General features: G+C 35.9%; 1 protein-coding gene across 10 annotated transcripts; it reads right to left on the bottom strand.

Moving 5' to 3' along the window:
• Positions 1-12,599: 12,599 nt before the first annotated feature.
• Positions 12,600-23,299, bottom strand: LOC120073101 (GPI ethanolamine phosphate transferase 2). 10 transcript variants are annotated; one of them, XM_039025716.1, is made up of 17 exons: positions 23,137-23,299; positions 22,736-22,829; positions 22,215-22,259; positions 21,934-22,101; positions 21,759-21,843; positions 21,511-21,668; positions 19,639-19,719; positions 18,003-18,055; positions 17,824-17,923; positions 16,985-17,128; positions 16,450-16,546; positions 15,863-16,076; positions 15,692-15,785; positions 14,553-15,557; positions 13,544-13,636; positions 13,163-13,446; positions 12,600-12,922 (listed from the first exon to the last, which is right to left on the bottom strand). In XM_039025716.1, the coding sequence occupies exons 1-17, from the start codon at positions 23,259-23,261 to the stop codon at positions 12,799-12,801; spliced, it is 2,964 nt and encodes a 987-aa protein (XP_038881644.1). In that variant the 5' UTR covers positions 23,262-23,299; the 3' UTR covers positions 12,600-12,798. The 10 variants fall into 10 exon arrangements, 9 of the variants coding, with proteins under 9 accessions (XP_038881644.1, XP_038881645.1, XP_038881647.1 ...); XM_039025717.1 differs by having other exon boundaries at positions 21,511-21,617; XM_039025723.1 differs by lacking the exon at positions 12,600-12,922 and having other exon boundaries at positions 13,305-13,446; positions 13,544-13,614; positions 14,553-14,612; positions 14,701-15,557.
• Positions 23,300-24,516: the final 1,217 nt, after the last annotated feature.

Here is a 24,516-nt window from a genome sequence, read left to right as displayed (position 1 = left end):
CATACGATTTGATCGCGGTATCAACCGAATGTTCCAAGATCGAGACGCCTGTTTCAGCCCATAAATGGACTAATTTAGTTTGCAAACTTTTTGCTATTGACCTTGGGCAATGAATCCCTCAGGTTGCACCATGTAAATGGTCTCCTCAAGATTTTTGTTCAGAAAGGTCGTCTTGACGTCCATTTTTCAGATCTCATAATTATAATAAGCTTCAATGGACAGGAGGATGCGAATCAACTTTGACATGGCAATAGGCAACAAAGTCTCCTCATAGTCGACTCCCTTTACCTAGTATAATCCTTTTCCACCAGTCAAGCCTTGGAGTTTTGCACCTTCCCATCTGTACCCCGTTTGCGCTTATAAATCCATTTACAACCTATAGGTCTTACCCCATCAGGCTGATCTACAAGATACCATACTGAGTTGAAGTACATCGACTCCATCTCGAGATCCATGGCTTTGACCCATTCATCCCGGTCTATATCCTTCATTGCCTTCTGATAAGACAACGAATCCTCAACATCGCCTTCTGCTACCATAGCTAGGATTTCCATGAAACCCAGATAGCAAACGGGTGGATTCACAACCCTCCCATTGCATCGAGGTTCCCTTAACTCTTGAGGTGGAACAGACCTACTAGATGAACTATCATCAACAACCCTTGCTGATGAAGCAGGCCCTTCAACAACTCTTGTTGAAGTTTCAGTAGTTTCGTTGCAAAGCTCATGTAACACGACTTTACCCTATTTTCCGAAAAATCATAAACACCCTATTTTCCGACAGATATGATCTTGATATGATATGATCCTCCTCCAGGAATGTAGCGTTTGTGGAAACAAACACCCTATTTTCCGATAGATCATAAAAAGAACCCCTTCATGTACCTTTGGGTAGCCTATAAAGAGGCACAACCTCGATCGTGGTTCCAACTTCTTGGGATTTGCCTCAAGTACATGTGCAGGGCAACCCCATATGCGGAAGTGACATAAACTAGCTTTACGCCCGTTCCACAGCTCCAGAGGTGTTTTGGCAACACTTTTAGAAGAAACACAGTTGAGTATATAAACCACAGTCTCCACTACGAAACCCCAAAACGAGTCCAATAAGAAAACGTAACTCATCATCAAATGAACCATGTCCAACAAGGTTCTGTTTCTCCTCTCTGCTACACCATTCTACTGAGGTGTACCCGACACTGAGAGTTAGGAAACGATTCCATGTCCTATCAAATAGTACTGGAACCCAGAATCCAAAAACTCTCCACCTTGATCTGATCGAAGTGTTTTAACCCATCTATCCAATGCATTTTCAACTGCAGCCTTGAACTCTTTGAACTTTTCAAAGGATTCAGACTTCTGTTGCATCAGATAAACATACCCATACCTAGAGTAATCATCAGTAAAACTGATAAAATACTCATAGCCACCTCGAGCTCGCACATTCATAGGACCACAAAGGTCAGAATGTACGTCAAGAGGCTCTTTGGCTCGATAACCTTTTCCAATAAAAGGTTTTTTAGTCATCTTACCCTCAAGGCAAGATTCGCACACCGATAAAGAATTTTCTTCTAACTCACTTAGAAGGTCATTCTTCACCAATCTCTTTATCCTATTGAGATTGATGTGTCCTAATTGAAGGTGCCAAAGTTGGGTATTTTTTTTTTTTGGAGAAATTTGTTGACGTTTAGATTGAGTTACGGCAGATTTAAACATCTCTATGTTATGAAGGGAACTTAAGGCTAACGGTCTTAGTACATACAAGCTGTTTTCCAATTTAGCTGTACAAAATTCAATACCATCCTTATGAATAAACACTTTATCCACATTAAAAGAAAGCGTATATTTACATTGTAACAGACACTTTATAGAAATAAGATTTCTTTTTAATTCAAGAACATAAACATCTTTTAATACAAGAAACCTATTCTGTAAAGTTAACTAGATGTCTCCCACTACCACAGCTGAGATGACGTGCCCTATGCCTACTCGCATCGTCATCTCACCAGCCTCTAGCTTTCGCCAGGATCTAATCCCTTGAAAAGAAGAACAAACGTGATTAGTGGCACCTGAATCAATTATCCAGGCTGAATCATTCTCCACTAAACATGTTTCTAGCACAAGTAAATCATATTAACCTTTGTCTACCTTGGCCTTAGCCTTAACAGTCTTCCTTTCCTTTAGCCAGCAAGGACAGTTCCTCTTCTAGTGTTCATACTGGTTATAGTGGAAACATTTTCCTTTTTTAACCGACAGTGGACGCCTCCTTGGGGCGACAACTGGCGGGTTAGCAGGTGCTTTTCCTTTCCCTTTACCACTTTTCTTCTTAGGTGCAAACTTCGTTCCTGAGGTCAAACCTCGATAGAACGTTCTAGAAGACGAGGCAACGTTTGCCTCATCCCTTTTCTACTCCTTACTTTTCAATAAAGATTGGTATATCTGCAACTCATTGAGGAGAGTTGTAAGGGTATATTCCACTTTGTTAAGAATTGCATTGCTAACAAAGTGGAGGAAGCTCTCCGACAAAGAATGCAGGATGATGCTAACCTGACTGCCCTCATCGCTTCATGCAATGTCCGATCATTACTATACATAACTTTTATATACAAGTAACAACCAAGCACACATGTTTTCCATACACCCTTATACTATAATAAATATAATATAAAGATGATGCATGTCAATGCTTGATGCATGCATAAATATAACTCTTATATTATATGATGCATGAGTATGCTCTTACATAATTTAAATCATGCTTCTCTAAATCATAACATTTGTAATAAAGAGATGATGCATGACCAATGCATAACCTAAGGTGAGATTTTTCTATATGTGCATACCATATGACATATAAAATATAAACCATACATCTCATGTATAAAAACCACATATTAATGGACCAAGATGAACCACCTCTAAAACTGGAATGAAAAATTCTATCTATTACATTTTTCCACTGAGCAAACCGATTCATAGGCGAATTGGGTCTTGAACCACCGGGCGAAGCTCCCATCATTTAGTAAAATGCCTCCAGGTAAACGATCGTGTAGCACACTAGATGATAACGTGTGGATGCTAAATGATCGCTTAGACGAAAACAAGGTTGTGAAGCCTGATCTTCTAGACGATCGCTTAACATGCGAAAGGTAAATGATTTACTACGCTATTTACTCCACGATTGATAGTCTGTAACTAAGTGATGAGGCTTGTTGAGCTATACAATCGTCTAGTGCACGTGCGTTAAACGACACCCGAGTATTGGGTACTCAGTGATCGTCTACCCCATCGTCTACAAGACCCGACCAACGCTTGATCGTCTTCTTCCTCGAAGAAACAACAACCCTTGCTACGAAGGTTCTTCACGAATAACTCACTGACTCAAACTAACTTTCAATACAGACTCGATAGCAATTAATAATGCCCAAAAATGCAGGGGCCTTTACAATTAACTGGAAATATAAAAGAATTTAACAAATCGAGGCTTCATCCCAGAAACTCCATTAATCAACACATCCACAAACGGTTTAACAATTAAAACAGAAAGTAGACATGCTTTTACCATCGAGAATGTAAATGCAATTCTTTGCAGCAATGAATTTGGAATATCATAAACCTGGCTCTGATACCAATTGAAGGAACTCTTATACAAGAGTACTTATGAGCAGAAGCGGATCTTTCCAATTCATTGTGGCATAATTTCCACATTTACATTCAGACATACAAATATGCATCAAACAACTAAATTACCGACATGGCTTACAGATAAACAACACAGAGAACAAGACACTTACCAGTTGAAGACTCTCTTCTCGGCAAATCTCGCTCTCTCCACGAACAGCCTCCTTGCGCTCACGCTAGAACAGCATGCTATCATTCAGCAACACCCCGGTTTTCTACCACGAACGGCTTCACTCGTACAGCAGGAAGTTGGGGACAACACCACCACTTGGAGCCCTTAGTATTCTCGAAGTGAGAATCTAAAGTGTGGGTTCTGTTCGGATTTGGTAGAGGTGAGGAGGAAAAGAGATTGTATACAACAATCAAGCAAGTGGGAGAAGGCAACAACTATTGTATAGTCAGGATGCTTGATCGTTTAGGCGAGGTACATGATCGTGAAGGAAAAGCTAGGCGCTAAGCAATCATTTAGTAAAGCCCGGGCGCTAAGCGATCGTTTGGGAAAATATGTGAGCGATCGTTTAGAGAAGCGCACACGGGTGAGCAATCATTTAGTAAATGATGCACTATCGTATAGGCTCTTAATTACTATGCGATCGAATGCAAAACACTCCGTGAGCAATTTAGCATATTCTTTGTAAAATGAAAACAAATTTCGTTTTATTCTTCAGTTACGAAAATAGAATTGAACTTCCCACTAACTTATGGTTACGGAGAAAATGTCAGGCAATTATCCCATAATTGTCCAATTAATAAAATAATAAATATAATCACATTATATTCAAAACCTATAGTTTGATATCATATATCAACCATAGTGTTTTCTCTACTACTAGATATAAATCATATTCATATTCAATTTTCTCCAAATTAATGTATCTCATACATTTAGCCAATTATATCATATATAATTAACTAGTTCAATTATATCATATATAATCGAACTTCCTCTTGTCAATTTGAACATTTCAAACTGACCTAAAAACTGATTCTCAGCTTGTATCCAAGCTACCAAGGGGGCCTTATGGACCTATGGCTCGAAGCTTCAACGGTACGTGAATAGCGGACTAAACTCTTTAGCCACGAGATCCACTATCCGTTAACTGCCAGGCATTCCACTAAAGATCGACAGCTGAACTTTCTTACCACAGATATATTTCTGTGTCCATCGGATATAACCAATCATCAGTATAATAACCCTTCACAATGAAGAAACTCTTATACAAGAGTGCCTATGAGAGGAAGCGGATCTTTTCGATTTCATTGTGACAAAATTACCACACATACATTCTAACATACAGATATGCATTGTAAACATTAATTACTAGCATGCTTTAACAATAAATATAGAGATCGAGAAAACGTACCAGTTGAAAACTTTCTTCAATCGAACTCGGTCCAACATAAGCGAACTCCTCACTCTTCTTATAATTCAGTAAGCAGCCGTCTAGCAGCACCACAATCGTATACACGATCAATAGCGCACGAACAAACAGCAGCCGGGGATGACACCACCACTCAAAGCCCTCGGTATTCTCGAAGTGAGAATCCAAAGGGTGGACTTTGATGGAATTGGTAGAGGGGATTAGAAAAAACGATCGTATAGAACGAACAAGCAAGTGGGAGATAGTAGAAGACTATCGTATAGTCGGGTGTTCTTAATCGTTTAAATCAGGGTACACAATCGTGTAGGTTTAGCTAAGCGATCGTTTAGTTCCGCTCGATGCACTATGCGATCGTATAGAAAATGTAAGCGATCGTTTAGAAATCACGGGCGATCGTTTAGTACGCAGGTGTTCGAACATTTAGGAAGACAGGCGCTATCGCATAGGCTCTCAATGCTAAGCGATCGTATACTTTCACATTGTGAGCAATTTTTCGGATCTCTTTCGTGTATCTTGCAAAAATGAAAACAATTTTCATTTTATTCTTCAGTTACAAGAACTGAATTTGAACTTCCAACTTTCGAATGAATCCGGAGAAATACTCAGCAAATTATCACATAACTACCCAATTAATTAATTAACGAATATAATCATATTATATTCTTAATCTATAGTTTAATATCATATACCAACTATAGTATTTTCTCCTCTACTTGATAATAAATCATATTTATATCCAATTTCCTCCAAAATAATGTATCTTATACATTTAGTCAATCATATCATATATAATTAACCAGTTCAATTATATCATATATAATCGAACTCCCTCTCGTCAATTTGAACATTTCAAACTAACCCAAAAATTGATTCTCAACTTTATCCAAGCTACCAAGGGGACCTTATGGACCTATGGCTCGAAGCTTCAACAGTACGAATAGCTTACTAAACTCTTTAGCCACGAGATCCACCATCCATTAACTACCAGGCATTTCACTAAAAACCGACAGCTGAACTCTTCTTACCATAGATATATTTCTATGTCCATTTGATATAACTAATTATGAGTACGATAACCCGTCACAAATGCTCGTAAATACAATTGGGCCAATTTACTGTTTTTCCCCTGTAGTTACATCTCACTCTTTAAGTACCACTGATCCCTCTAATGAACAATACAACATAGTCAAACTATGTGTGAACACCTCTCGGCCAAGAGAAGGTGTGTGGCGCCACATCGTTCAAGCCTTAGAATCAGCTTTTAAGGGAGCTATCTATCTACTTACCCCTACTTCGGGGAAGGAATGAATTCCATCTTGTGTAGCTGAGTTCCCAGCTCCCAAATCAGACGAATCCCATAAGTGGTAGGTTTGAGTCGGCGGCCTGCCCACTCGCACCCATGCAAATCAAAGGACCACCCTCAATGACAGGAGTTCCCAACTCACTTAAGATTGAGGTCATGTTACCTATGGTCATCCTAGTGAAGTGAAGTCTCTGTGTAGAGATGAACGATGTTATATAACGACGTTACACTTCGTGGTCAGATCTTATACAAACTCTTTGTATAGGACGCCCCCACCGCATGTCCCATATATGAATGATCAAGATCGGACTATCTGTGAAAGTCACAACATTTATAACTATTCCACAAAGCAGCGGTCGCATCCGTTACCTTACCAGGATGAAGTTTCCTCTATACCATTACTATAGAACTATTTGGTTATTCCTTAAGACATGATCCTGTATGTCACCACATACATGCTTAAGTTACATAAGTAACCAAGGATTTATTTATTGGTTTGTGGTAAAGAAAATAACATTCAAATGAGCAAAATCAAGAAAGGGAAGTAAAATATCATATATTATAACAACATAAGCGTTCGTACAAACTGTTTACAAACTATTAGGAACGAGACTTTAGGCATCAACCTCACACACACAGTGCTCGTAAGTACAACTGGGCCAATTTACCGTTTTTTCCTTAGTGTACATCTACTCCTTAAGTACCATTGATCCTCTAATGAACAATACAACATAGTCCTACTATGTGTGAACACCTCTCGGACCATGAGAAGGTGTGTGGTGCCACATCATTCAAGCCCCGGGATCAGCCCTTAAGGGAGCAATCTATCTACTTATCCCTTCTTCGAGGAAGAGGTGAATTCCATCTTGTGTAGTTGAGTTCCCAACTCCCAAATCAAACGAATCCCCAAAGTAGTAGGTTTGAGTCGGCGACCTAGCCACTCGCACCCATGCAAATCAAAGGACTGCTCTCAATGACAGGAGTTCCCAACTCATTCAGGATTGAGGTCATGTTACCTATGGCCATCCTAGTGAAGTGAAGTCTCTGTCATGAACGATGTTATATAACGAGACGTTAACACTTCATGGTCAGGCCTTATACAAACTATTTGTATAGGACGCCTCCGCTCGCATGTCCCCACACGAATGATCAGAATTAGACCATCTGTGGCAAGTCACAACACTTGTAACCATTCCACAAAGCGGGCCACATCCTTAGCGTTACCAGGACAAGGTTCGCCTCCTATATCCATATACTACAGACCATTTTGGTTATCACTTAAGACATGATCTACTTGTATGTCACCACATACATGCTTAAGTTACATAATAACAACCAGGGATTTTAGTTTATTGGTTTGTGGTAAAGCATATAAAACATCCAATGTGCAAAGTCAAGAAGTGAAGTAAATATCATATATTATACATCACATGTGTTTGTACGAACTGTTTACAAACTATAGGACACGAGACTTAGGGCATCATCCCCAATAGGACGACCCTTTTCGATGGAAGGATTTTAACGTCAACATACTCCGATGGTTTCTTCCATTCAGTCATATAGCCAAGTGGAGATATCGATTCTTCGTATGCAAGGACAAACAACTCCACAGAATAAAACCTGCTACATAGGGTGAATGGGTTGATATTTTGCTCTCTAGTTGCAGTAATAGCATGCGAACACGGAATCTCCAAACATTAAAATTGCCTGTAACTACACTAAAGTATGTTAAGGCTAACAATACCATCTAACCCACCATCTTTTACATGGAACCTATAACAATCTATTGGGTTGACTCAGTATCACCTGGCTTTCTCACACTCCAATGATATAATTTCCTCCACGTATTTTGAATGTGTCGATGTGCTAACTGACCAAATATTATGTCGCTCATAGAACTATTGTTGTATCAAACACCTTATATATTCCAGTAGTGTTGTTATTGGTAGTTTCCTCACTTCTTTCGTCACCAAATTGAAACACTTGGCACTATTGTTTGAACCGCATATCCTCAATGATATGTCATGGGGTTTCAGCACGACTAATGCCAAACTCATCTTTGATTAACTTGCAAGCTAAAAACGTGCTAGCTTGCCTATGGTCATGATTAAGGATTTGAATCGAGCATGTATGTGTAGCTGTATATTTTTTTATCTTGAAAATGTCACAACCATTCATTCTAACTACACGTACTCCCCACTTACATGTCTCATGGATGCATCGAACACTACATAGTTTTTAGATTGATTTCCTAACCCACAACTCAAAATTATTCTTTATGGCCAACATTGACAACCTCATTTTCACATTGTTCTTGCAAAAGAAAATTTGGCCTTCCTCAATATCCAATCCAGATGAAGACTGTGGTTACATGATTAGATCTCCATTTCTCACAGTACTCGCAGATGGTCGAACTTTAGGAGGACAACTCTCGCCTCGGTCCTCTGATGCACATTACCAATAAAATGACGAAAGTAATTATGGAGAATCAGGTCGGAGTAAGGACAGAACATCCCTTTTAGTGGTCGAAGTCTCATTCACAAGGTTCTCATTCACAACGTTCTCATTCAAACCGTTCTCACTCATAACATTCTCATTCACAACATTCTCATTCACGACATTCTCATTCACAACATTCTCATTACGGCCCCACTTCTGGCCATGGGTATACAAATCCCATGGATTCATGTTGTCATCTCCCATTGACACCACTGATGGAAAAGTATATGGTCCGTTATTAATATCACCCACATGCATTGGTTTGCATTCTACCTCTATGTCATCAAATTCTGCCACTTGATGGATTTTCTCAATACTTGTGAATATCGATGGTCTGTTACGATCAAACTCCAAAAGCAAAAATTTAATATCGTGGTCGTTCATAAAAAATACAGGAGGACATTCACAATCCAATTTATATTTCACCCTCATTATCAAGTTGAACTCTGAAGAATTAATTTCCATAAGGTCAAACAATCAATCTCTCAATTCACTATACTTCAATATTATTGGCACTAGGATACCCTTCAAACATCCTCCATTATAGCATTGTTCCTTCTTATCCCATGACCCTCCATATCAAACAAACAACTACTTCTCATCCATCCTTCAATACACAAATGAGTAAATTTTAAATTTTAGATTCTGTAAAACTCTTGTTTCTTCCTCTCGTTTCTTTTGCTCTCGTTCATTTTTCTCCTTTAATAAATTGTACACGGTATTTCTTTCCTCACGTTAGATTAGCCTCTCTCTCATTTCTTCCTCTCGCCAATCTATAGCAGCATAATACCAACTCTCAAACAAACTGTTCCTATCACGACTTGTATGATTTAAGTAAATGAGAAACAACGCAATGCATGTTTATACTTACTTGGAGTGTGAAATTTCTGGTATGTGTTGATTCAACAACGATTAGAACATTACAAATTCGTATTTTTTTGGAAACTTTACAGCTAAATGTTATGGGTTTTTTTAAGAGAGAATGTTTTATGACAATGGATGATACTCGATTTGGTCAAAATGTTTTGTTATCTTAGTAGAACTTAGCGTGCACAACACCTTTCATTAAATTGATTTGAAAGAATTGTGAGATTTTCGAAGTATTTGGAAATTCGTATACAGGTTATTAATTACATGCAAACTGGCGGGAAATTAAGTACAAGAATGAGAGGAATGAATGTGAAACGAGATGAACGAGTGAGAAAATTGGATGCGCACATGTCTTCGAACGTTTTGAGAACTAAACGGACATTTCACATGCGGCTAACGTCATCAAAAGGCCAAAATTCGAGTGTTTTTAAAAGATGGGCCAAATTTCAAATGGGCTCAAAATTTGACCCATACGAAATTCCCAACATCGATCTCTTTTTCTTTATCATCCACAACCGCTGCTGCTTCATGAGAGTAGCGAATTTTATATAATGCTAGACTAACATTATACTGCTCTTCCCCGTCCACAACTGTAACCTCGGGTAATGGTCCTTTAATGGCGACCGCATGGAGAGTCTTTTTACAGTTCTGGCACCGGAGACAGCAGTCGAGATACACAATCTCGTACTCGTAGAGATAATAGCAACAAGGATAAATCGTCCAAAAGCTCTCAACTCAGCCCTTTACGTTGTTCGAGTCCTCTTTCCTTTGCCGTCTAGTTCTTGTACCTTGTTTCATCTTAGTCTCGATTTCGGAATTAAATGAAGGCGTAGGCCTAGGGTGCAAATGAGGATATTGTTTTTTCGAGTCGGAGAGTAGGACTTGGGGAATGAAATGCCAAAATCCAGTTGGTGGTTTTCGAGGCAGCGGTCGGCGGAGAGGGTTTGATCGCTCTCGAGATACTGGTGTCTACTTCAGCGGATGAAGATCGTTGGCTTAGAAGCTTGATTCTTGATGATTCTTTTCGAGCGAGTATGGGCGAGTTTGTTGGTCATTCCATCTTTTACACTCTGAGAATCTCACGTGAAGGAAAGAAGGGCAATCAGGATGGATTTGAAGATTGGATAAGGTCTCGCAGTGAAATCATTTTAGAAATCCGCGGCGGTGGAGGGACGACCAAAAGCGGCGGCGGAAGGGTGTTATAGTCTTTTGGAGTGTTAAGTTTCTTGGAATGCTATCTTCTCAAGTTCTAGCAAATAACACCTTTGGCTGTTTGATTTAGGGTTTTATAAATATTAAGGATTTTACGGGAATGTTATCAGAAATTTATGAGAATGGAAATAAATTATTTTTGTATTTAATTTGTAAAATTAATCATGAAAATTAGGTAAAATTTTAATAGATTAATTGATAAACAATAAATTCAATTCAAAGTTTTGAGAAAAATTTAATTATTTAACGATCAAATAATAATTAATTAAATTATTAATTACAAATATTTGTAAAATAAAAAATTTATAATTAAAGGTACTTGATTACATAATTTGATGAGATCAATTTGATGAATTTATATAGTTATGATATATTAATTAATAAAACGGCTAATAAATTCTAACTAATCAATGATAAACTAATTATAATTATTAAAAATAAATTTATATTATCTTAATCATAATGATCATTAACTAACTACATATATAATTGATTAATAATTGATAGTTTTATTGATTAATAATTGATAGTTTTATTGCATCAGTTTTTTACAGTTTTTTACAGTTTATTGAAAAATAAGTATAGATATATATGTATATATATAAACTAATTTATTAAACTAAAATAAAAAGTAAGTATATATTAAATTGTTTTAATATATATTTAAATTAATTAATTTATTAAATAGGAGTAGTTAAATTCATACAATGTAATTTAAAATTTAATAAATTTTATAAAATATAAATTAAATTTTCATATAATAAATAACTTAAATTAATTAATTTTAATGGTATATAAAATAAAAGAATTTAATATATTATTAGGGGAGAGTGAAAATGACGAAAATCCAATTTTTTTTTATGGGAATGATTCATGTGTATAGAATATTTATCCCTTATCCATTTCCAATCTTATTCTCATTCCAATTTCCTCAATCCAAACGACCACTCCATGTGTTTCGTATTTAGGTTAATCTCAAGAAAAATCAACGCCAAAGCCGTATCATGTATATTTCAAATTCACATTGCAATTGCATAATTTGTTTCAACTTCCACTATTCATGTGAACAAAAAATCGAGAATATCTACTTTTTAAAATAATAAACTTGAATTATGTTGCACTATCCTTGACCAGCCTAATTTGAAAGGTGACAAAAATATATGTATATATTTTTTTTAAATAGAATAATAATTATTATTTACTATATTATAAAAGAGAGTTGCATGATATAAATACATATTAAATTGCACCTAATCACGGTCTGTTTTGTCAAAAGTTCAAATTCAGAATATCTGGTTAATATTAAATTAAAGATTCCAATATCTCCAATTATAGAAACTCGATGTATGTTTACCTACCATACCTAATGGGCCTTTCCTTTCTTTAATATTATCATCTTTTATTTTCATACTAACTTAAACTAACTCAACTTGTTTCGACGTATATGTTCTATCAAAGTTTAAATTTTCTAACTCGGAATTGAATTTTTTAAAAAAATGAAAATATGATTATGGAACATGTTTATTTCCATAAATGAACATTTTCATTTGGATTTAAATAAATAATCCTTTTAATACATAAATATATAGATCTGAATTCTAATGCAACAAAATTAACGTGGTATATGGGCACCAAAGGGAAAATTTTCCTCACAAATCAAGAGTCAAACGAACTCATATAAACTTGATATAATACTTAAAAAAAAATTGATATACAATCATGTAACAGGATTGCTAGATGCATAATCACCCACAATCTCAAAATTGGTTTTGAAAATTTAGAATTGTGTAGCACGGTAAAAACCTTCTTGAGAGATCCAATGAATCTGAAAGAATAATCAGGCTCTTATTTCGTGTCACTGATGGAGACTCATATAGCTTTTGCGCAGCACCAGCACCATAGATGCATAGGTTATTGTTGTTGCCACGATAAAGACTCCGATCAAGATACACACAGTCGTGGCACATGCGTATAAATACCTGGAGAAATAATGCAAATCAGAAGCTTACACATACAAGATCCAGAAGGAAGTCACCATTTAGTGTACAACCCTGAGAATTTTACATGCTAGGTAGTGAATTGTGGAAGCTTTTTAACCCTTCAAAAGATAAAGCATATATAGCGTAAAACATAATTTAATCAGAATGGAATATCCATATGGGTTTTAGCTATTAGATTAGAAGGGGTGAAAGTCAAAGAAAGAATTCATGAGAACTTACTTTGGAGAGAAAACACTCCAAACAAAGAGGTGATTCCTCATTAAGATTAGTACTATTGTGTATGCCAACAACAGGATCGAATTGATAGTCAGTGGAACCAGACAAGGAAGGCCAAGAATCCTCTTTAGAACAAGTCCAAAATCTACATTTTGAGGAGAGGCAGCAATGTCTAGATTTTTAATTGAGATATACATCACCATACTTAGCAGCAGCAGCATCGGTGATGCATAGGTGATGATGAACATCAATATGCCAGAAAGTAAGGTCGAGTAGTTTGAAATGCCCTGACAAGGATAAAATCGTTTTAAGATAAGCTTGCTATTGTGAAGTTCAAGAGTGCATAATATGTAATTCTGTGGTGCAGAGGAGAGAAGTAGTTACAATGAAAGCTCCAGCAACGTCGACTGTAGCTAGAGAATTACTATTCCCCAGCGCAAAATGGCCAGCCATTCCTATATAGTACAACACAGCAACCTTTAAGGCAAGAAATAACCGTCGAGCATTAGTATGCATTTAAGTAACCAAAGCTGCACAAGATCTTTCAAACTATACGAGTACAGTAAATAAAATTGGTTTTTGAAGATACAACTTCATAAGATCAGATACAAATACTTCAAAAGTGAGGGAAAAAGATGTCTATTAATATTTATATGGCATATACTTTTCAAAATAAAATTTAAATAGCAGATAATCTCTGCAGGAGGTAAACATACACACAAATCTAGGCAACCAATTGGTCGATGCATATATTCAACAATTTTTCTTGCTCACCAGCAATCTTCTTTTCAACTTCCTGAACCAAACAAAATATCCCATGCACCAACCTTCGTAAAGTAATCGAGAAAAGCAAAGTTCCTAAACCTGCTGGCTGGGAAGAAGTTAACACTGGACATAGGATTTAGAAAAACCACTCTAGTGACAACTTTCTCCTAGATAGGGGAATGTCTGAAGGAAAGACAGTGAAGCAGCAGAGCGTATATTCCTAATTTGTTGTTATGCATTTTAAATGGTGACGCCTTATGTTCATTGCTCAAAACTTTAAGCTTTAGCCTTCAGTGGTGTTTCCCTAAACAACTCAAGAGTCTGCCACTTTCAATTAAAAGAAGGCAAAACTTTTGGACCATGTCATAACGGCTCTTATTTGGAAAGTATGATTGGAATGAAACTGAAGAACCTTCCGACTTCTTTAAACAGAAAATGAAAACTTTTGGAAGATGGTGTCTAAAAGGGGTTTTATTAGTTGAAAATTTTGTAATCATCCTGCTCTTATTATTTGTCCGAATCCGAATGTATTTTCTTTTCAGCTCCTAGGCTTGTTCAAAGGATCCCCTTAGCATATATGAGAGACAGCAAAACAACAATGCATAATAATACTACTATTTAAACTCACCTCAACCCATTGCTTCTGCTGCAGCATCCCTTGAAAAAAGAATAGAAAACTGGCAAAAATCTGCATCAGAATGAGTAACGTGACAACTGAGTTAACAGGTTGTTGAAGCAGCAACTGCAGAAGACACCAAGACCCTATGTACACCCACCCGATAATATATAAAGAATATCTCAGTTCTAGATATTGAGACTGACTCCCAATGTTTAAAGGATCGGAGACTGCAGAGTTGTGATTGTGATCGTTAGAACATTCCTTGGAAATCTGAATAGGCATAATCCATGGTACAGCAAGAACAGTCCCAACAGTAGAAACACCAAGAGTTGCATAAATTATTTGTGCTAATGAAGTAGCTGCATTGCTGGATGATAGTGATGCACTGTGTTGATATTTCACGATATGATACAACACTAGCAATCCCGACATCAAAAAGTTAAATCCAACAATTAGAACAATTTTCATTCTCCTTCCTAATAAAGATAGAGAAAATAAGCTTAATATTATTGTAAGGATGACAGCGGTCAATTGAATCAGCTGAAGATCAGTCCCTGACTGCTCAAGCCATTTGGATATGTCTGGGAGATGAGTCCAATTCACACCTCCTTGATGCCAACCCCTTAAAATTCTTCCAGTGATAAGGAGGGTAAAGATGGAAGATGCCTTTATACAAACTCTTTCATGTCCATTGAACAAATAAAAAACACGACAGGTGCTTTCTTTTTGACAGAACTGCACCGTTCTACGAAGGAAAAGTATATTCAATGTCGAGATCAAGTAATGCCAAATATATTGCTCTTCCTCAACCATGGAACTGGATCCCATACTGATCAACAGAATGAATATTACAGATAGAGAAAAACCCTCATCAAGATGCCGAGTAAAGATACCACTGAACAGTTGCTTTTCTCCAGAATAAATTTCTTGGATAAGAGAGTAAATGACGGTAGAAAATATCAGAAATGATAGGATCATTGACATCACCCCAAAAACAATAACTGTAGAAGGTTTCTGCAAAAGAACAAATGTGACCATCCACAATCAGCGACAAATAATATTCTTAAATGATCATGTATTGCCTGAAGAAATAATCAGAGTTTGTTCCAAGATGATGATGAAAATTTAAAAATAAACACTATTCTTACATCAGTAGCTTTGTGTGATAACCATTGATTTGCATTTATGAGAAACTCATAGTATGCTGCAATAATTCCACTTTTGTCTTCTCTGCTATCAGATCTGTTCAAATTAATGTAAGAAGTTTACTTTTCTTGCTCCATGATACAGATTCTCCAAATAAGTGATCGTGTTCCCACCTGGATTGCTCTGTTGATATCCAGGAATCATGAAGAACTGCAGCATGCAAATACATCCGGCAGAATTTCTCCATAACATCATCACTATTATATCCTTGATCATCAGAAAAGCCATCACATGGGAAACTTCCACATTGAAAACCAGGTACCTGTTTCTGTAACAATCTAAGCAATTGCCAAGAATTCAATTGGAGTGCCCTCAGTTGATGCATATCTGTAACCATCCAGAAAGTGGTGTCACATTAAGATCACACAAGTTGACATGCGATGCAAACTCTGGAAGGCACTGCAAGCATGTTGAATTCTAGTATTAGGTAGCACTTTATAATAGAATGTGGTGAGAAAAGAATAAAGCAGATTGGATCACTACAGGGGCAGCAGAGGTTATTCAAGCATATTCAAGGCTTTGAATGGAAAATGAGTGTTGCAATAAGATCCTTAATAGATGAGATTATCTCTCTACTTTGATATTCAATCTCTTCTCTGTTCATTTTGTCCACTCTCTCTCTTTCCCTTCTACATTTCCGCAACTTCGTTTTGATTCTGAAACCAATTAAGGCCTCATGCACAGGGAGGGGAGGATTTACCCTTCAAAGAGTCTATCACTCCTGGAATCATGACACCAACGTTGTTTTTGGGAATTGGCACACCAAATAAAAGAGCTAGTGTTGGTGCAATGTCAACCTGAACCACGTTATAGGTAAGTCAGAAAATAAAAATCCTTCAGGAAAAAAAAATGTATCTGAAAACTGATATTGGTTCCATACAATCAGGCGAGCACTTCTTTGAGTAGTTAATTAAGAAGAAATAGACAACACGGTCTTCCTTACTGATACTATGTGAAAGTAATACATGTTTCTGGCACTTATTCAGATTTTTGTCTCACTAAAATAAGAGTAGAGCATAGAAGTTCAAAGAAAAGAGCAAGTTATCAGTTTGAAGAAAGAAACAAAAAGTTTATTTGAACCTACAGGATTGAGTGGTATGCTATGAACAATAATGTTTCAGGAGGGAAAAAAAACTTGAATTATAGAATGAACTCTAATGCTTTAGTAATTAAAAAAATTTTATGCGTAGTCTAAATACCAAGTTGAAGACATTGCTAAGTGTAGGAGCTAATACCTGGTTAACATCATTGCCGATACTTGATGGAAAGTCGGTGGCATGACTTTTTGATCCAATAAAAAGAAGAAGGGAATCAGTCTCTTCATACGATGACCCACCATGATTGCCATTTTCAGTCATCCCATGGTCACTCACTACAACCTACTTTGAAGTTCAAAATTCAACGGTTATAAAAAAAATTCATTGGCATGATTTGAGTTAATAGTCTATATCGGCAAACAAGCCAGAGGAATTTATATCCCATACCTATTTCCAAGAATACATGAACAGGATTTAATCAGGATAATATTGACAAGGCAATGAACTTCCAAGAACAATTACAATCGCTAGTAAAGGAAATAGAAGTGCCAAAAAACTTGAAGTGCTGATTTAGATTTGGACCCCCTTTCCATTCACACCCATTCACTGCTTATATTTGGGACAAACGTAAGTAGCTCTGATCTTTGAAGCACTCCTCCAAAAGTTGCATAAATCTCTTCTCGATATTCAATTTGGAGCAAGCATACAAGACGGGAAAAAAATACTTCGAAGATTTTGCTTCGATAGCTTTGTTTTGGGAGATTGTTTGAAAAAGATATTAAGACTTCCATATGTTCTGAAAAAGATATTAAGGAGGCTTCCATATGTCTCAAGAACATAAAGAGGATTCATGTTTTGACCTCTCTTTTGGTCTGAGGAGTTTCCTTCTTAAGCATGACTCAGGAAATCTCATCAACCAATTAGTTGTTCAATTTCTTAGCTTACTGACATCCTAGAAATGTATATTTATTAATTGACATAAGAGAACAAGTTTCAGTTTTGCAACAAGTCAAAGAGAATGAGGAGGTGATACGAACCAAAAGCGTCCTTTTTTTATCATCTGGGTTCATGACGGCAGTGGCATGAATCATCTTCACTACTTCATCCATTTCCATAAGTTTTGGAGCCATTAAGGGACTGAAAAGATCAAACATCGAAATGAAACTCATCAAATAAAATAATAGATATATCAGAGGTTAAATAATTAGAAACTAACCTGTTTCGACCACCAGTATGCCCAACATGGTCCAAGCCTAAATAATGAAGAATCTGAAATGAAGTGTAACTGTATTTTTATTATGTCACAGACAAATATTATTTAAATAATATAAAAGAAACCTTGATAAAGATGAAACGGGCTACACAAGTACTTTGCAAAGTTAACATAATTTATGTTGTCACGTATCGAGCTCAAAAACAAGCCAAAATTGCATGATTTTACAGTGAAGGTAATCAAATGTACAGAAAATAAAGATGAAGAATAGCACTGGAGAAAATGTTACAATAACAATTATATAAAAAATAAAGGACTTCATTCAGTGACTCCGCGATCGCCCTCTGATAGTGATAGACTACTATCATAGTTTATCACTATCTATCACTGATAGACAGTGACATTTTGCTATATTTATATAAATGTTCAGCAGTTTTTCCATTTAAAAAAATTACCCAAAAGTAAAGGTAAAATAAAATAAAAAAGATGAAGAAGAAGAAAGGAGCATAAGTTCTCCATAGACAGGATAATCAAGTAACTAAGTTGGAAAAACACAAATGAAAGAGGTTCAAAGAAAAGACGTACAATCCTCACAAATAAACTACAAATAGATAAAATCATTCATGCCAAAATGAGGTTAAAAACAAACTGGTGAGTTCATAAATATACATACACAAATCGTAATAAAATATTAAACAAAGTCTGTGTTAAACCATAGTACTAACTAAATTATAGATCATCTTCTATACTAGATTAAAATTTTTATGTAGTAAAGAAATTGAATATTTCATGGTAGAAAAAAGCAAGAGGCATATGACGTAGTTGTATTGTTGACTAGTTGTAGTTGAATTTAAGTTCTTTTTAGAATTGAATTAATTGTTTCTTGAGGCTTTAACCTATTGTAACAACCAGCTGTAACAGAAGCAGTTTATTACCTTCTTTAACAGGTATCTTCCTTAGGCTGACCAGGTCCCTAGGTTAACAACCACCTAATGTATATAAATAGGCCTTTGTGCCTTCATTTCTAGTCATTAATAAAAGAAGTATTCTTGAATTCTTGAAGCAATACATCAGCATACCATTTATGTGCCCAAAATATGTATCATTGACAAAGAAATATAGAAATGAAAGATGTCCTAAACTGCTAAAAACTATGGTAAATGGTAGCAAATGCAAAAAACGAGCAATTTAGGTCTCCGTTTGGTAACCATTTGGTTTTTTGTTTTTTGTTTTTGAAAATCAAACCTATAGACACTCATTCCAACTCTAAATTTCTTGATTTACTATCTACATGTTACCAATGTTTTAAAAAACCAAGCCCAATTTTCAAAACTAAAAAAATTAGTTATTAAAAACTACTTTTTGTTTTTTTGAATTTGGAAAAGAATTCAATTCTTGTATTAAAGAAAAATGCAAACTATTGTAAGAAAATGAGATGAAACAAGCTTAATATTCGAAAACCAAAAATAAAAAACAAATGGTTATCAAATAGGACCTTAATAAGCAAGCAGAGGCAGAGTGCAATTCAACTTCAAGTTATTGAACAACACAAAGGAAATATCAATTGAAAATAGATGTTATTACCAGTGCCTATATGTGGAAAAGAAATGTGGAAGAGTGCACAAAAATAATGACTTACTAGAAGATTCCAGTCATTCTTGCTAAGCTCATAGCTTAAATGTCGAGAAACATTTTTGTCTACTTCTACAGTATCTTTAACCTGCAGAAATAAGAAATATGAACATGTATATCATATTGTAAAATCAACAAGATATAAATACACGATCACATTCAAAAAACTAACAGGAGGTTTTCATCAAGTTTGATGAAATATATGCAACAGTGAGGTATGTAAAGTGATGTTTTAAAGCATTTCGAACGTAAAAGCTTAAGATATTTCATTGGAGTTATTATTATTATTATTATTTAAATGGAAACAGAAATTTCTCAATGATATAGTGAAAAGAGTTAATTTAATCACATATTGTCCTCCCTTCCACAAATGAGTTTGTACTTGACTTGAGCCAAAAACATGCCTCATGTAGGACCATACCCCCTTTTTTTTTTCCTTTCATTCCTCCAGAGGAATCTTAAGAGATAAGAGGGAGATAAAGCATCAATCTTGAAAGGCCAAGGAGATTTATAAAAAAAAACCTACTCCAATTGGCTTGCAGCAACAAGAAAATTAAATGATTACAAAATAATTTGGAGAGGTCATTTCCCCTCCTTCCATTCTGCCCACGGATTTTCTTTTGCTTCATTGAATCAAATCACTTGGGCTTTTGTAAAATATTTTATTTTTAAATTGCCAACTTTTTTTATAAGAAACATTTCATTGAATAAATGAAATAAAGGGGAGATCCCCAAGCACCTAAAGGTGATTACAAAAGAGATTTTCAATTGAAAACTAAGAAAGAAACACTCAAATGTTTAAATGGTTGCTTAGATTTGCACCAATACAAAGCAGTAGAAAGAACCAAATCAATAAATTGATCAAAACTAGATGAAATTGACAAAATTGAATTTAGACTAATCATTTGAGATAGAATATCCAACTCTAATACTGATTTAAATTACTCATAACTTCTACTGTTTTCACTGCCACCTAGAATTCATTCAATCATTCAAATTATTTCTTCACAGGAGGTGACCTGAAAACACCAAAGCAACAAAGGACTTCCAAGTAAAATGGTAGCAGCAGATAGCTTTCAGTTAATTAGACAAAACATGATCTCTTCTAGAAGCAGTTAATTGAACCTAATCATGAGAAAAGTTTCAAAGAATGTTCAGGGACTCATCATGCCATCACACAAGCTCTAGGAAAGATCCTGTGGTAGGAAAGATCCTGTGGCAGTTTTCTTTCTTTGCTGTTATTTGGGGGTTGTGATTGGAGAAAAACAGGAGAGTTTTTGAGGGACATGAGAGATCCTGGAAAGAGGTGTAATCCCTTGTTAGGTTAAATGCCACCCTTTCGGTGTGGTTTGGTCATTTTAGATTGGGCCCCTTTTCTGAAAAGTTTTTGCGATGGAGGCATTTCAGTTGCATTTTTTTTATTTGTATGTCCTTTTGTTTTCTTTCACTCGTTCTCAATCAAACGTGTTTTCTCATTAATATATATCTGTTATACACATCTAGATGTGTATAAGATATATATATACATATATATATATATATATAAGAAGCAGACAGCAGTGCGTTGGTAAAGAAGATGTAAATTAAGTACTAAGCTACAGAACAAAATGGTTCACTTTGGCTTGAAAAATCCATAACATGCCATTGGTGATATTTAGCTAGCTGGCTACTGGATCTCAAATAAATAGAAAGCCTGCCAGCTAAACCATCAATCTCCCTGTCCCAGGGAGAAGAATCTATGTGAGCAAGGAAAGAAGACATTACAGCACCAAGAGCCTAAGACCAGAACACTGAAATTCCATAAAGGTATGGAGTGCATGCACTGCACCAAACATCCTCCTTTGCATGTAATATCAAAAGATTCAGGTATCATACTTACAAAAAAGCTGCTAACTCCATCATCCCTCATAAAGAGCCCCGGAAACAGTTTAAGCCATGTTTCATCTCCACACATCACCATTTTCCAACCAAGTTTAGAAAACTGACCTATAATATGTAAATTTGATCTCACTTTCAGACTCACAATGTGGCTTTTTCCTTTTTGAACAAGAAACAACTTTAATTGATATGATGAAAAGAAATAAATGTTCAAAAGATATAAACTCCCAAAAGGAATGGCTCATTTACCCAGAAGATTGTCATCAAGTAGAGCTTGAGTATTGAAATTGAAAGCCACATCAAGGAATCCTCCGATAGCTCCAGATACAATAGCCTGCAATCATATGAAACAAACAAGGTTTGGGTTTGTAGACTGGTAGCATACCATTTTTGCCACAATAATCAAGAATGAAGAAATATTTACCTTCAGACGGGGCATCGTAACAGTTGGAGGTGCAGCCTTTGCGTGGTAACCTTTTGCAATTCCATTTGCCAACAATGATTGAGTATATGGCATGGCTTCCATCAAGGCCTTGATTGGAGGCCGTTCATCTTTTCCGAGCACAAATTCTGCTGGGAGACCATCAATAACCTAAACTGACATGTTCGTTATAGAAAGAAACTGTATTCAAGCACCAAACAATGTTATCAACAATGATAATTGTGAGCAAGAAAAACCCCAGTTGCTGGCTATAATTCACATACCATTAGAATAAGTCGATCAAACAAAGGAGGAAGACCAGACAATTCCTACATGAAAGACGTTTTCAAGTTAGATTATATTCTCAGAAATCTTGTTTGCATTTTGAAACTAGAAGATCAATAGGAAAGGGGAAAGGAAACAGAGTGACGAGACTGAAGTTATTATTGTCCCCTAATGAATTCCAAGCCACATATTGTATTAGGCAGATAATAGATAACCACAGCTTCCTCTTGCATGTCTTTTTCACATTTGATAACTCATTACCAAGTGTAACAAATTTATGCACCTCTAAAGATTCATAACGAGTCCGAAATTACAGAGACAATGATTTCCCATCAATTTCATAATAAACTTGTCTTCCCGTCCTTAATCCTTCTTTTGCCCATGGAATCATAACTTTAACTTTGTAATGCTTAGCGATGAGAATAATATCACTCTCAAGCTGTTGTCGTCAATATTCTAGCACTATTGGAACATAAAGAGCATGACTGTCTCAAACGAAGTAATATTTTGAGCAAAGGACCTGATATAGAGATTGGAGTTCATAAGGAGGTAGATTTCTCTCACTATCGTTTCCCATTGAATAGCAGGTGGGCGCACGAAAACTTTCCGAACCACTGAAAAAGCCAAGTAGCAGATAGAGAAAAATCACATTTGCAACGTGTAAATCTCAATAAGAAAGAAAAATCCGATCAGCAAAAATATTTCTATCTCCATTGCTACCACAAACATGCGAAGTGAGCTCAGAGTACCATACCAGCTGGTCTCGCTGAAGCTTGCTCAATTACACTAAATCATTATAATTTGGAAAGTAAATAGATGCACAGATACTTTCAGAAGCTCTATAATTTAATGAGGCCATCTATTGTTGGTCAAGGATCAGAGAGAGAGAGAGAGAGAGAGAGAGAGAGAGATGAAGAGCACCTGTCACCGGATAGTGCAGGTTTGACGGGGAAGAACCCAAAGACGAAAAACGAGAGTCCAATTATCTGAAAAGCAACAGCTGCCGCGGTGAATAGCGTTAGCCCACTACAGATTAGAGAAGACATTTTTGGGTTGAGGAAGACGAAGTTTCACTTACTTCCGTTCCCTGCAAATCTAATATATATAGGGGTAAATTTCACAAGTAAATCTAATATATATTATAATATACTATTTAGGGTTATCAATATCACAAACTCCCATTGAGTTTCATGTTATAATATGTATCCTCCATTGAATTCTATATTATAACATACACCATTCTATGTCTCATAAATAGTAGTGTATGGTGCTTTTATAAAAAACAACACAATTAAGTTCAATGTTTGTTCTTGTTTCGTTTATGATTGTTCTTATTTTCACAACACGTTATCAACATGACTCTACCACTGTCATTTGCAAAAGTTTTACCATGACAAGTCTTACCAAATTAAAGTTTCTAGCTCTAGATATCAATGGTAATAATTATTTATCATTGGTGCTTGATGCTGAAATTCATTTGGATGTCTTGACCTTGGAGAAACGATTTAAAGAATAAAATAAGACTTCTAGTCAAGAAAAAGCAAATGTCACAATTTTCCTTCGACGTCATATTCAGGAGGGACTAAAGTTGAATATGTTAAGCTAAAAGATCCCTATGTCCTATGGCAAAGTTTAAGAGAAAAGTACGATCATCAAAATACAGTAATTCTCTCTAAAGCTCGTTATGATTGGATACACCTAAGGTTGCAAAAATTTAAATCAATAAGTGATTACAATTCCGCATTATTTGAAATTAGTTCAAATTTGTTGTTATGCGGAGAAAAAAATTACTGATGAAGATATGTTAGATAAGATATTTTCAACATTTCATGTCTCAAATATGCTCTTATAGCAGCAACATCGTAAAGAGGTTTTAAAAAGTATTCTGAACTTATATCATGTCTTCTCGTGGTTGAACAAAATAATGAACTATTAAGGACAAACCATGTATCTCGATCAACTGGAGCAACACCATTCCCTGAAGTGAATGCTGTAATTTCAAATAATCATGGTCGAGGTCGAGGTTGTGGTCATGGTCATGGTTGAGGTCGTGACCACGATAGAGGAAGAAATAATTATTCTTTTCATGGTAACGATCATTCAGATTTCAAGAAAACCACAAATACTGATGATCATAGAGAGAAAACTCCACAAAATAAAAGCTCTAAAAGCTATGAAGCACAGATACTTCATATGAAGCAAAGAATCTGTATCAGACACGTATCGGATACCGATACTTCCAGATACTTCCCAGATACGTATTTGACATGTGATTCGACGTATCTATTTCTACGCATACCT

The sequence above is a fragment of the Benincasa hispida genome, chromosome 3, assembly GCF_009727055.1.
Source record: "Benincasa hispida cultivar B227 chromosome 3, ASM972705v1, whole genome shotgun sequence".
NCBI classification, from domain to species: Eukaryota; Viridiplantae; Streptophyta; class Magnoliopsida; order Cucurbitales; family Cucurbitaceae; genus Benincasa; species Benincasa hispida.
The sequence above is the reverse complement of the archived record's forward strand: the minus strand, read 5'-3'. Positions and strand labels throughout refer to the sequence as shown.